General features: G+C 36.5%; 1 protein-coding gene across 1 annotated transcript in view; it reads right to left on the bottom strand.

The window, feature by feature from the left end:
• EIF2AK4 (eukaryotic translation initiation factor 2 alpha kinase 4) overlaps positions 1–13,495 on the bottom strand; it is a gene marked incomplete at its 5' end in the record, with an annotated part of 37,080 nt that overhangs the window by 9,155 nt on the left and 14,430 nt on the right. The window contains 18 exons of the mRNA XM_082284020.1: positions 478–564; positions 1,901–2,029; positions 2,785–2,892; positions 3,008–3,142; positions 3,744–3,914; positions 4,453–4,518; positions 4,928–5,044; positions 5,514–5,682; positions 5,774–5,823; positions 6,228–6,349; positions 7,928–8,003; positions 8,596–8,832; positions 9,830–9,880; positions 10,469–10,570; positions 11,380–11,459; positions 12,150–12,207; positions 12,441–12,545; positions 12,988–13,110. Coding sequence (XP_082140146.1) covers positions 478–564; positions 1,901–2,029; positions 2,785–2,892; positions 3,008–3,142; positions 3,744–3,914; positions 4,453–4,518; positions 4,928–5,044; positions 5,514–5,682; positions 5,774–5,823; positions 6,228–6,349; positions 7,928–8,003; positions 8,596–8,832; positions 9,830–9,880; positions 10,469–10,570; positions 11,380–11,459; positions 12,150–12,207; positions 12,441–12,545; positions 12,988–13,110 — 1,986 coding nt within the window. The remainder of the gene's footprint in view (positions 1–477; positions 565–1,900; positions 2,030–2,784; positions 2,893–3,007; positions 3,143–3,743; positions 3,915–4,452; positions 4,519–4,927; positions 5,045–5,513; positions 5,683–5,773; positions 5,824–6,227; positions 6,350–7,927; positions 8,004–8,595; positions 8,833–9,829; positions 9,881–10,468; positions 10,571–11,379; positions 11,460–12,149; positions 12,208–12,440; positions 12,546–12,987; positions 13,111–13,495) is intronic.

Raw genomic sequence — 13,495 nt, forward strand, 5'->3', positions numbered from 1 at the left:
TGAGTTTAGAGAGGTGAAGAGTGTGGTTCTGACTGTCTGTTGGAACTACATAGATTTTTTTAGATTTACATTTTAGTTGTATTTATTTTGTAACATGAAAAGGTGCGAATTGCAAAGATTGCTAATTCAACAAATTCATTTTGTAGATTCAAAGAAATCAGAGACAAGAGAAACCTTTTTCCATGTTAAACCATTGATGGCACAGTCAAGCAACGTTTGCACTAGTTTTTGGACTTTCCTAGAGGGAAGGAGGTCTGTGAATAACAGTGTAATGTAGGGATAAAAAATGTTTAAAATGTTGAAATTCTTCGGAATAACATTTCTACGACTTAACAACCGAAACTGTATTTACCTCAACTCCACTTACTCAAGTATAATTTATATTATATTAATAATGACCTTAAAAAAATAAAATAATGTAAAATAACAGAGTAGAAATCTGAAATATCATCAAGCATCCTCAGTTCCCGTGCTTACCTTCACATGACTTCCTTCTTTATCTGACACCAGAGCCACATATGTAATCCCAGAGCATCTGCAGTATTCCTGCAGTTCTTCCTGGGACTAAAGTGTTAACAGAGGAAGGAGAATGAGACATTAATTTGACAGATTATAAAATGACCAATTAAGTAATCAAAGTCTCCTGTCTTTAATTAAAGTAACTTGATATACAACAGTCACACTGTTTCCAAGAGAGAAAAGCTTTATTAACAACTTGAGCAGATGAAACTCCATGATGCATATATTTATCCACCTAATGCTTGCTAAAATTGAAATCTAAGTCTACACTTAGATAAAGAGAATACCTAGGCCCTGCAGTCCCAGTTCCCACATAGAAGGGCTACCTACACCTAGAAGTGCAGGGTCTAAGTAACTGTAAAAAGGTGTAATATAACATCAGTCTAACAGTCACCACCCTGCTGCCTACAGCTTTCAGTCCTGCATGGTTGGAGGTCTGCCACAAAAGCTGACTCTAGCTGGGTTCCTGTAAACCTATGGCTATGCTGACTTACTCAGCACTGGGTTGCAGGACAGCATTAGACACACCCAAGAACTACCCAAATCTTCATTCTTTATGAATCAAAAAAACAAGCAAAAAACCCTATAGCAAGAAACTCCAGCCTAGGTGATCACAGGAAAAGTATATGATCTATATTTTTTCCAGTCCCAAGAGATTGAAACTGTAGGAAATGTTATAGCAAAAAATTACAAAAACGTCAGACAATGTACTGAATGAGCTCAAAACTACCTGCCCTGCAACACGTGACTTGGAAGGGGCAACTGCAGAGTCCCTCTTTTGTTAGTCACCAACTGGGACACTTAAAGGTGAAGTAGACTCATAATCCTCAGGTAAGTGCCACCACCTCTAAAAGGGACTTCAGTGTTGTCACACAGCTCACTACACTCTATCGAGGCAGTGCTGGCTAAAGCTCTGTTTGGCTTCAGCTGGACATAAAAGGGCACAACTCAGCTTGTCACTCTGTCTTCCCCTCCCACAACACATCTCTTCAAGGACTACATGGGGACCCATCTGGTAGCTCAGTTTGCCAAACTTTATTTCTAACAGTAGAATGATGTCAATATCCCCTCTGTACCTGAGTATCTTCAGCTATCTATCTGGCTATTTAAAATTGATGCTACTGTTTCTTCTTGATGTACCCCTAATTAAGTATTAAATTTATTAATTGAGGGATCCTTCTTTACACTTTTAAATACTCCAAAAGAATGCTGCAAGGCCAGTGAGACTTTCTTGACATTAGTGTGTCTGAATTAGCACCCTACATGCTCAGTCTTATGAGTCTGTACCTCCACAAAAACAGAAAAATACCCTGAAAAAGTATGGTTTCAGTCTGCACTGATCTTGGAGAACAATAATACAGTTAACACATAAAAGTTCTACCTGGGACCAGTCATACATTATTTCGGCTGGAATTCCTGCAGTCCAGAATTTTTGAACAATGTTGATAGCTCTACCCATTGACATCTGACCAACACTTACAACCAGCAGGTCACACGAGCTGACAGAAACCTGAAGGGAAAGTAAAACCAAGGAGTCGAGATTAGTCACAAGACCACCCTTCCCCCTTCATAAGGCAGTTAAAGTAACAAAGATGGACAAATATACCAACATTTGCCAAAGTGCATCAAGCTAAAAAAAAAAAAAAAGGGGTTAGATCCACCTCTTTTGAGAGTTACAATCTACCTCAGTCTGTCTGAAAGTCACCGAAGCTCAATCTTTGATGCAAAGCACCTCCACAGCCTCAGCTTGCCAAGTATCCCAGCCTGTTCTGTTCTTTCCTTCCCACTCTCCTTGGCAACATTAATTTATTCTTATGAACATAATAAAATACACATTCCACAGTCAACTGAAGATGTGTGACACTGTACAAAGTAGTCAATATTCTTAAAGTTTCTTTCCATCTCCATCTTCTATATTTTGATAAAGGGAGAAGTAGTAAGGAGAAAGTAACACTAAATACCTACAGTTGTACTCTTCCATCTGAAAGAATACACAGGCTGAGAAAAATATTCCATTTAAATTGAAAATAAAATGGTGGAAGCCTGAAGATCCTGTCTTCCCTTAACAGTCATTTACTAAATAGTTCCATGTGGAGAAACACAAAAGAAAACAGGCCATCTTGATATCTGCCTTCTTTTTCAGTATGGGATTATTTTGGAACACATCTGAACATCTTATTTTTTGTCAATCTCCAGCTACGATTAGGTTATTGAACCGTGAGAAGTAAACAAACAAATTCCCCACTTCCCAAAAAAGAGACTTACAGAATCCTCCACACTGGAAACAGCAGCAGTTATTTTATCTATAGCTATGCTGACTCCAACAGCTGAAGGAACTGGTCCTACCGTCTGTGGCCCTCTAAACTGTGGAATCTCAAAACAAGAAAAAAAACAAAATGGAAGATCAAATAGTTACCTCGGCAAAATGCCATCTTTTTCATGGGTTAAAAAACCCCATCCAAATTTATTAGAAGAGGTGAGCACATACCAGATGATCATATCTGCCTCCTGCAGCAAGAATTTCAGGCACAGTTCTTTGTCTTCTTTTGATGTATGCTATAAACTGAAAGATAATACCATTGTGCTGCTGTATTTTGTAAACTAGTCCCAGATTTATAGAAATCTGTAAAATAAAAATGAATATGTGCACATATAGAATTAATTTCCTGTTAGCAGCATGGATTAAAAACACTGTTTTTACATAAGGAAGATACATGGTAATATTCCTTATCTACAAAACTTCAAAATACAATGAAAAATATGGAAATGGTGCTTTAATCTTACAGATCCCAATAAACCTATAGCACAATACCCAAACAGCAAGCTTCAGGGAAGGTGAAGGCCTTAAGCAGTCATTAGATTTCTGCATTTTTAAAATATTTACAGTTTGTTCCAAAATTTAATAAAACCCCTCTTTTATGCTCTAAGTAATGCTTTCAGTCTTGGTTGGGGGAAGACAAGAAGTCTGAGTGTCATTAGACAGAAGTCAAGCCAGAGACTTCTGACTGAAGAGGTCTTATTTTTAAAATGCATCTTAAAAAAAAATAAAAGGGGAAAAAAAAAAAAAAAGGGAAGAAATATCAATGCCAGTACTATTATAGGCCATCAAAAGACACTTGCATGTGCTTTTTCTATTATAAAATATCATTACTTTGTTTCCTGGAAAATTACAAGGCCAGGAAGCCTTTCAATCCATTAATTTATTAGCAGAGTATTTCACACACCTGAAGTTTTATTCCCAGTTGTTTCAACAGACCAATGATTTCCTCTAAATCCTTCATACCATGCTTCAACAGCTGAGTGACACCTGGCTTTTGTTTTATCATTGTGTTTAGAAATGGAAATACATTACTTGCTTCTCCCTTCTGCTCAATGAATCTGTAGAGTCGAGAAAGCTAAAAACAAACAAAAAAAATTATAAGCACACATAGCAACACAGACAACACCCATAACAGGTCCCATCTAAAAAAAAAAAGAAAAATATCTGACTTGACATTTGTGGGAGTAAGACATCTGCCTTTTTTGTTTGTTTTGTCTAGCAGCCTGTTTTTACCTAGTGGAGTTGAGGAAAAGAATAGACAGACACAAGTCTCAGACTATCCAGAAGTTAACTTCAACTCTATGCACACACAACATTTGCAGAGAAGTTTTTTTAACGTTTCTCTCAGTTTGTTTTATTAAATAGCACTCTACCGTTTACCCTTTATTAGTTTCCACAGCCTGAGAAATACGTTTAAAGAACAAACTGCAATACCGACTTCCAGAGAAAGCAGGGAACAAAGTCAGACCACTTGCAAGGAGATTGACCTATTTTGAACAGCACATGCAACAACTTATTTTTCTTACTCTGGTTGGTTAAATTACAAAGAAAATAAAATACTACTGACTTATGGCAAATTACAGGGAAATTAACACTGAATTAAAATCACTTACACTAGCTGATGTGAGAGAAAGATTACAGAATTTGGCTTCTACTTCTCTTTTAGTTAGCTTTTCAGTCTACAAGAAAAACAGATTAAAACAGCATTTGGTTGGGTTTAATGCATTACCATAATTATTCAAATTAATTTCATCTATATTCTGTGTTTATAAAGTAGAAAAGACCTAACTGATATTAGAATACATTTTAAAGTTTTTATTGATTAGCCTGTCAATTCTTGATCATACAGGTGAATAATTCTCTCATAAATACACATTCAAGAATCATCTTAAACCATCCCAATCCAGAAGTAACAAAAAAGTAAGTAATCTACGTTTACAGTCCAAAGATAGCCAGCCTTTTTATGTATCAAGAGTATACTCCTGGTTATGTTGGCAATGGGTGGTTAGTCATTTTAGAAAAAGCTCCACAAAATAGAATACTCTGCAGTGATGATTATAGATGCTGGGTTAATAACTAATGCCTTACCACAGCATCATACAGAATGATGTAGACTTGATTGAGTTTGTCCTCTGGTATCCCGCAGTGCAAAAGTATAGCTTTCAGTAAGGCAGTATGGTTTAGATAAATACTGTAATTTCTTTCCTGTCAAAGCATAAATAAAAAAAGAAAGGAAGAAAGAAATGAAAAAAGCAGGTTTTACTTACATTCTATTTTGCTTAAAAAAACCCCAACCCCCACAAAACAAAGAGGCTTCCTGAACATTTAATAATAGCTCAAAATTAACTTCAAACCTCTTCTTTCACTACCTTACCTTCCATTTCTAACTAAAGAATGGCAAGTCTTGTCTCATTCTACAATAATCACTTGCCTGACAGAAGAAAGACATTATTTCAATGGTACTTTAAAGGATTCAGTTAATATTTCCTTTGCACATAAACCTATGCTTCATTTTAAGTTTACCTAGGAAACACATTTTTATGACAGTGTTCCATAACTGACTACAGATTAAAGGTTAAAGGAAGTATCCTTTTACAACACATCAAACTAAAAATTTAGTTAGATTAAAATTTTGGGTGGAAAAGAGAGGAAAGGGGCTGATTAGAAAATCTACCTGTAGCACTGAAAACTCTTGAATGATTTCTGAAATTGCATAAATTGTTTCTGCTATAGGCAAAAAGCTATTTCCAGTAGATGTAATGATGTCAAATGCACATTCTAGGAGTTCTTTGGGATGACAGCGGTCTAACTTCCGAGGTCTGAAAACTCGCTCTATACAGTATCTAAAGGAAACATTGAAGAATCAATCAGCCTCTTCAGAAGTCACTGTCCAACCATGGTATCAGTGCAAAATATCACCTCTACATCTCTTACCTTTTCAAGTTTGATATGTTATTTCTAGCTACAAATCTTGCAAAAGGAATCTGAAAAACAAAATACATGAAAATTGTTGAAACAAAACAGTTGGTCTCACGGAGCTCTGTAGCTGGAGATGAATTATACAGTGCAGTTACACAGTTAATATAATGGTTAAAGTACTTGACATAGCTAAGTAATAGTATTCCGACCATCCTTGCTGCAAGTTTTAAATAAAAACATTATTTTCACCTTTGTTAAAAAAAAACCCAAACAAAAAAAGGCTATTTATTCAATATGTGGTCAGGGCTCCAGCTGTCAAGAGCATGAGTACAGAACTCAGGAGTACAAGAAGAGACACTGAAAGATATACTACTTCAGCAGTCAAAAGAAGTGCAAGCCTAAACCAAATTCCACCACAGCACCCTTCAAACCCTCTGCAAGCTTTGCCTGCAGAGATGATGCTACTTACTCTGAGGTCATAAGGAAGCATTACCAGCATCCCACTGTGATCCATGAAATATGCAGCTTCATTATGTTCATATAGTTTTTTATTTCTGGGCATCAGCAGGGGAGTATGGAGCTTGATGGCTCCTGCACAAAACCAGAAAACACCTCTCATTTCACAAGTAACACCTGCTTTTTACAAGTTCATGAACACCCTTGCAGGGCATAATTACATCAATCCATAAGTTAAAAAAAAATAAATATCCTTAATAGACTTGCCTCTTCCATATTTAAAGAAAGAATGTCAAAGTTTTATGCCTATGTTGCATGCTTCTTGGGCTCAGCAGGGAGGCCACAGAAGAGAGAACTGCCAATTCCACAGCCTAGCAGAATCCTCACTTTGCCCTCCCTCTTTAAACACCACTTTCACAAAAGCAGGCATACGAAACAGATGAGAAACTCTGCAGTTACCAGTAGCAAGTACTGCTTTGGTCTAGAGGCACTTCCATACAGAACAAATATTGTTCAGACATGTTGCATCCTCTGTCTCAAAAACATACTAGAAGTGTTTGTGTTTCCTTGTAAAACGTCACAAACACCTTTTTTTCCTGGCTATATTTTGCAACCATCTATCTGTATGAATCCAATCTTCATTACTATTAATAATACCACTTATTACTGAAAAATAGTTTCCTGTTTTAAAGTCTCTAGTGATTCTCAATCAAATATTATTGAAGCTTAACTCAATTAGATTCCAATATAAACTTTTAAATGAGAAAAAAAGATCTCTCAGATAGAAAGGAATTCTTCTAACCATCACAGATGTCAGAGACAATCTAATGGGGAAAAAAAAAAAATACGCAATCCCCATTATTTTTCCAAAAGAATGAAAACATTTCAGTCTCTAAAAAGCTGACAAACACTTTCCCAAGTCTGTCAAGCTTTAAGGAGTGGGGGAAGAGAGTAAATTCTTCCCTGACTTCGCATTTCTCAGTCTCTTACTCTTTGGTATTGCCAAACTTTGATCATGCTTAATCAGATGATGATTTACTAGGAAAACTTCTAGTTTCTATTTCAAAATTCCCTATTTTTATATAAAATAGTATCATGAACACCTGTAAGCCAACACAATTTATAAAATTTCAAGTGTGACAACAGCTGCATAAATTTTCTTCTTTTCAAAAAATAATTTTAAGCAAATACTAATATTAATGACTGGATAGATTCCTGGAAAGGAAAACAGAAGACATCATGGCATCAGCTTTGGCTCGGGAAACTCCTGAACAGCACAGCATTGCCAAGAATACTATCACTGAAGTACCACTACACGCTTGCTCTGTTTCCATGCTCTCCCTTATGCCCTTCCCATTCTGGCTGTTCAAAGAGAGGTTGCTGTGCTACATGGATGCCTGGTCTGCCACTACGAGCTGCCCTTATACTCAGATCCAGATTTTGCGTAACAGCCTCCACCTCTAAAAGCTTATACAGATTTATCAGAACAACTGTATACATTCAAAAATATGATGAAGATTTTTACTCCTCTTTCTGTGTAAATCATTCAGATTAGTAGCTATTACTGGAATGACAAAATAACAGAAGAAAACATTATAAAAACTTCAAATGATGCGCAACTACTGAACATATTTTCTGATTTCTCTTATAGCAGTAAACCCATTCCATTCAATCACAAAAAAGGTAATTAATGACTTTTGTAAACACACCCACCGTGTCTTTTAAATATCCGGCTGACAATCTCACATACATGCTGCTGTATCTTGGCTGCCCAAATAGAAAAACTACCCTGAAACCATCACAAATAAAAAGTACATATATAATTCAGGTGCGATGAACACTCCATGTAGGCAATCATTCCATGTAATACAGGCAATAAACATTCTGCTATCTCATCCCACTATAAAAAACTGAAATGTTTACATAATAAAAAAGAACTACAGCTATACGAAGCATTATTGTACTGTGTTACCTTGAATTTCTATGGATTTAGAAAGATTCAAGAGCTGATAAACTAAGAAAAATCACGTCAACTAGAAAGGGAAGAAAACATCCAGAGGCAACACTTTCTGCTGACAACCAGTCAACGATTAGTTTGACAGGAATTCAGAGTAAAGGACATAAACTTAAAGCTTTAGCTGCTACAATCAAACACTGCTGGTTTCTTCACTGAAGAATGAATGTAAGGTTCAAATGGGAAGTGGCTTTTCAAACCCACACAGTAGAGACTGTAATTTTAAACGGGAACCAATGGAAAGGTGAATGTTGAGTTAATGCAATTCACTCAAACACACTAGATGTTTACCCATATAAGCATATTTTTGAAAAATTCAACACAGGGTAAAAAGCCAAACCCACACATCCCCTGAACACTTACAAACCTTCAGCATATCACTGTCATAAGTATAGTCTATTGCTGGAGATATACGCTGTGAAAATATCTGACTCATCATAGTCCGGTAGGCCTTCCCATCCACATTTGCTAAGGTATGGTGGAGGACTTCATGGAGTTCAGACTCTTCCATTTGTGGTGGTGGAAGATGTTCACTTTTTAACAGCTCCACAGCTGTTGGCCGTGCTGCAGGATCATGGTTCAGGAGCCATGTAATAACCAATCTCTACAAATTAAATCAAAATATTACAGATTAGAAACATTTTATAAGTTAACAGTATTTACAACAAACTTGGTAGTCACACCACTACAATAACAAACTATGAGACGCTACAGGGGACAGAACAGCAGAATAAATCTTTTGGGTGTATATTATTTGCTAAGTAAATTCTGAATATCTTTTATTATCATCTGAACAAATTTACTAAACCACACAAATTATTAGAACTGTGCCTCCTGGGATGACAAAATATGTAGTATCCTTATCCTTTATTGTTCCATGGTATGCTAGCTCTGACATCTCTTTATCAACAAAGTTAAGAAAAAGCAGAATTGCATGCTCAGAATCAAAGACTTGAGAGGTACAAATATTAGAGAAGGGGGAATCTTTCTGGCATATTTCAGTGAAATATACAAGATGGAAATGTTTTTATGGTACTAGTAACATGCAAATTGCTGTTTTACAAGCGTAACAGACAAAAAGCTAATACTAATGGTCAACGAAAGAGTTGATTAGCAGAAGGATAAAGCTACCTAGATGGTTCAGAGAAGATTACACTGCCCCTTATCACTTCATTACTCTGCCATGGAGGCCTCCAGAACACGCCCTTGGCAGCTTTTGCAAGCAGCCAATTGAGCTTGCACATCTCTTTCTGTTCTGTGACACAGATTTCTTTCAAAAAGTTTAAGTTAAAAGTTAAACAATTGAGCTGCCACTTCTCTGAGCATAAAAAGTCAAAACTGTCCCTCAGAGCTAGAAAGGCATGCCAGTGAACTATACATTTCTTTATGACTGTGCTCTGAGAATTTTGTTGGTAAATATATTTCCATGTCAACTTAGAACATTCTTTTGAGATTTCATTTCCTTACCTTGTTCTAATATCATGTAGTAAGAACTTGGCAGAGAATACTAGTGGGGAATTAAGTGGGAAATTAAGGGGCAAAATTATAACTAATGTTTCCTGACAGGGAATACCTAATAGTTATAATATCATCAAAACTACCTGCTTTGCATGCTTGACTTCATCGAAGTCCTTAGGAAATACAATTGCAGGCTAACAAAACAAAAACAAAATCCACATTTCAATTTTAACAGACAGTTCAGATTGCTCAGATTAGCCTTATTTTTAGGTTCTACATATTTAAACAGAGAAACTAAGCATTCCACTGCCCATGAATAAATAAACAACAAAAGCCCAAACAAACAAACAAACCCCCCACACGGCAAATTTAATTTGAAGAGCTAAAAGGAAAAAGAATGCTTTGATGTTGTTTCGTACAATGAAAATACAACCCATAATCCAAGCATTTACCAACTACAAATACCAACTGATTCCTGAGAAAGGCCCACCAGGCCTAAAGCTAGGTATACTAAAGAGATGATTCCTTTATCTGACATGTAAAAATTAATTTCACAGACAGAACACTGACTGCTGGCAATACCATTAGAATCCACAGTGCATTAAAGGAATGTCAGTGTATCAGCTCCAATTGTATTCTTCACTTTTCAAGATATGTTTTACAAACCTTGTTTTTAAGCACTCCCCATGGCAACATTTTTTTGCTATATTTTCCATCATTTTTCTTCTCTTAACAAACTATTTGATGCATAGAATTAGTATGTTTCATATCTGGGTACTTACAAGCCTTAGCTGACCAAGAACAAAGATCCTTTCTGATGCAGTATTCATAGGATGGTAACACATCTCAAAGAATATTATACCTAGGCTGAACAGGTCCACTTTCTAAGGAAGAAAAAAACCCAAAAACCTGTATGTAGTACCTATCAATTCTCTGCAGATGAAAATAGCAGAGGAAAAAAAATAATGTTTAGGCTAAATTTCAAAGTCTATTAAAGCTGGAGAGAAGGCTGGGGTTTTTTCCTGTGTCTTTTTGTGTGTTTTTTATTATTTTTGTTTTTAAAGCTTTTTTGTTAGAAGACACAACCCATTAAGATTTGCTAGACTTTAAAGCCTATCATCTAGCATCTGGAAGTCTTCAAGGACAAGTTGAATGGGGCTTGAAGCAATCTGGTCTAGGGGAAGGTGACCCTGCCCACGGCAGGGTGTTGGAACTGGATAAGCTTTGGGGTCCTTTTCAACCTAAACCATTCTATAATTCTATGATCCCCACTTTGAAAACATTTTCTTGCTTTGAAATTCAGTCTGTCTCTGCATATAAACAGGATTCTCTTTGACAGAAAAAATGCACCCCCACCTCCCACAGTCAAGGTCTAGAAATCCAGAACAGCAATATACGCTTTATTACCTTAACTAAAGATGGTAAGATTTCTATCTTATTCAGTTATAAAGGTCCTCCATGATTACATGCCTCCAACTTAAAGTTGCTTGCATCTAGTCATGACCAAGCACAGGCAGAAAAACTGACTTGCCCACATCCTTCTACCCTTGGTTTCCTCTTGAAGGAATGTTTAATCCCCCTGATTATCACAGGAGTCCCACCACACATCTTTGTCAAGGAGAAATGACCCAAATCATAGCTGGTACATCTTAGATTCCATGCTACCTTTCCATTAGGTCTACTTCAATCATACCTGATTGTATGTAGATTTAGTGCTTCCTTGGACCTCTGGGCTGACATACAGCGCAGTGCCAACCATCCCTGTCAAGTTACCTGTGTGGCAAAAGATGAGAGCACCAGTTTCAAGAAAGTGGGAGAGAAATGCAGCACCCACGTCCAGAAAAAACTCAGTCATGTTCTCTGTCTTCTAGGCTGGAGTGCAGTCCTTACTAAGAGAGACCCAGCTGAGAATACTTTGACGAACAGACAGTTCTTACCTTCACACATCAAGTATCTGTGTCTATCTGTAGTAGCTAAACTTATCTACAGCTTTACAGATTTGTAGTAGTAGGTCAGCACACAAATATTACAACTAAATTTCACTGCCATTACACCCGTCTTTAAATGTACCATGTACTAAAGTTTCCTTAAAACAACAAATTCAGACTCTAACAAAAACCAAGCCAACCAAGGACGCTGAAGTCTTGATGTTGTCCTGTATAGGCAAGAGAATACAAGGGCAGATGGAACAGATATACCAGATCTCTATATACCTCACCATGAGGAAAGCACTGATCTATGGCAGAAGGCTAGCAGAGATAACAAATTAATTCTTAGATAAGAGGCAAAACTACCAGATTATAACACAGGCACCCAACTTGGTGGCTGGGGGTCCCACCCCTGGCCTCAGTAAAGAGAAGTTTTATTTTCAAAGAACAAACGAAAATTCTAACAGAATGTACAAGACCAGTGAATATAATGTTTGCTTAAAATAATTTAGAGCAAGTTGCAACGTAAACTAACCTGATGGGTCAGACACAGCAGAACCATCCGAGAGATTTTCCTCTTGTTTAGAGACCACCTGAAACCAGCAAAACAGTCATGTTGTAAATGACACGTGAAATGCTTCTGTTGGCTTTTCTTGTTACTTCTGTTGGCACTGCATGGTTTAATTCTATAACCTCACAAATTTAAAAGAAGTTTAGAGCATTCTCAATATATGAACATTGTGATCATTTAACTTATGTTTTACTTTTCAAGTAATTACATTACCAAATTCAAGGGGTTTTTTCATTCACTTCAAGCTGTACTTACTGCATTTGCTGGATAATCTGTAGCTAAACCAAAATCACCAATTTTCACATGATCATCTGAATCTAAAAAAATGTTCACAGGTTTCAAGTCTCTGTGGATCATTCCCTGTTACAGGAGGAGAATAAAAAAAGACCCACTGCATATTAAACAATAAACAAGATTCAAAATAAGTCTTTATAATAGACTGGAAAATCATAATACATATTTTTATTACAGTGGGAAATCTATTGCATTAAGTCACTGAAGATCAGTCTTGAAGACTGACTATAGTTTGTAGCCCAGAAGCTAGAAACAATTTTCAGTGCTACCAGATACCTAACAGAATGTTTTTAAAAGATGGTCATATTTTTATGACAAATGGGTAAAATCTGAAGCAGTTCATTATAAAATTCATGTTAATGATAAAATACAATAAACCCCAAGAATAGACTAATAATGGAAAGGGCAAAGAGAGGAAACTTGCTAATAAATGAACATGAAGAAACCCATAAAGAAAGAGGCATAACACAGATATTGTGTGCAGGTCATAACTATCATATTTACTAACTTTTTCATGGATGTAAGCTAACCCATCCAAAATTTCTCGGAAAAGCCTCCAAAGCCGACTTGTATCTTCATATAACCCTTGGTCAATAGTGTCCCTTAATGTGCTCTTTTCACAATACTCCATCTTCAGTTGTGCATGCATAGAGGACAGAGGAAGAAAGAACAATTTCGTCAAGAAAAGACACTATCAGAAACTTGTATCTGTACACATATTAATGTCAGGGCTCAGGAGCAAATAGTTTCACCAAAACATTCAGCTATTTGGAATTTTCCTGACAGCTGTCTTTTAGCTACAAACATGCACTCACTTCTGGGTCCTACCTCATTTTCTGGGACAATCCTAGGAGCTTGCTAACATAAACATTAACAACAAGGTGAAACCAGCCAAGCCATAATATGTGATAAAGCCAAACCCCAAAGAATCTCTAGCTTTATTTCACTTGGCATCTTAGCTGCTTTTATTATGAATATACACAACACACGCAAACAAGTGTCTTAAAATGTAATTC

The sequence above is a fragment of the Coloeus monedula genome, assembly GCF_965178545.1.
Source record: "Coloeus monedula genome assembly, chromosome: 6".
NCBI lineage: Eukaryota > Metazoa > Chordata > Aves > Passeriformes > Corvidae > Coloeus > Coloeus monedula.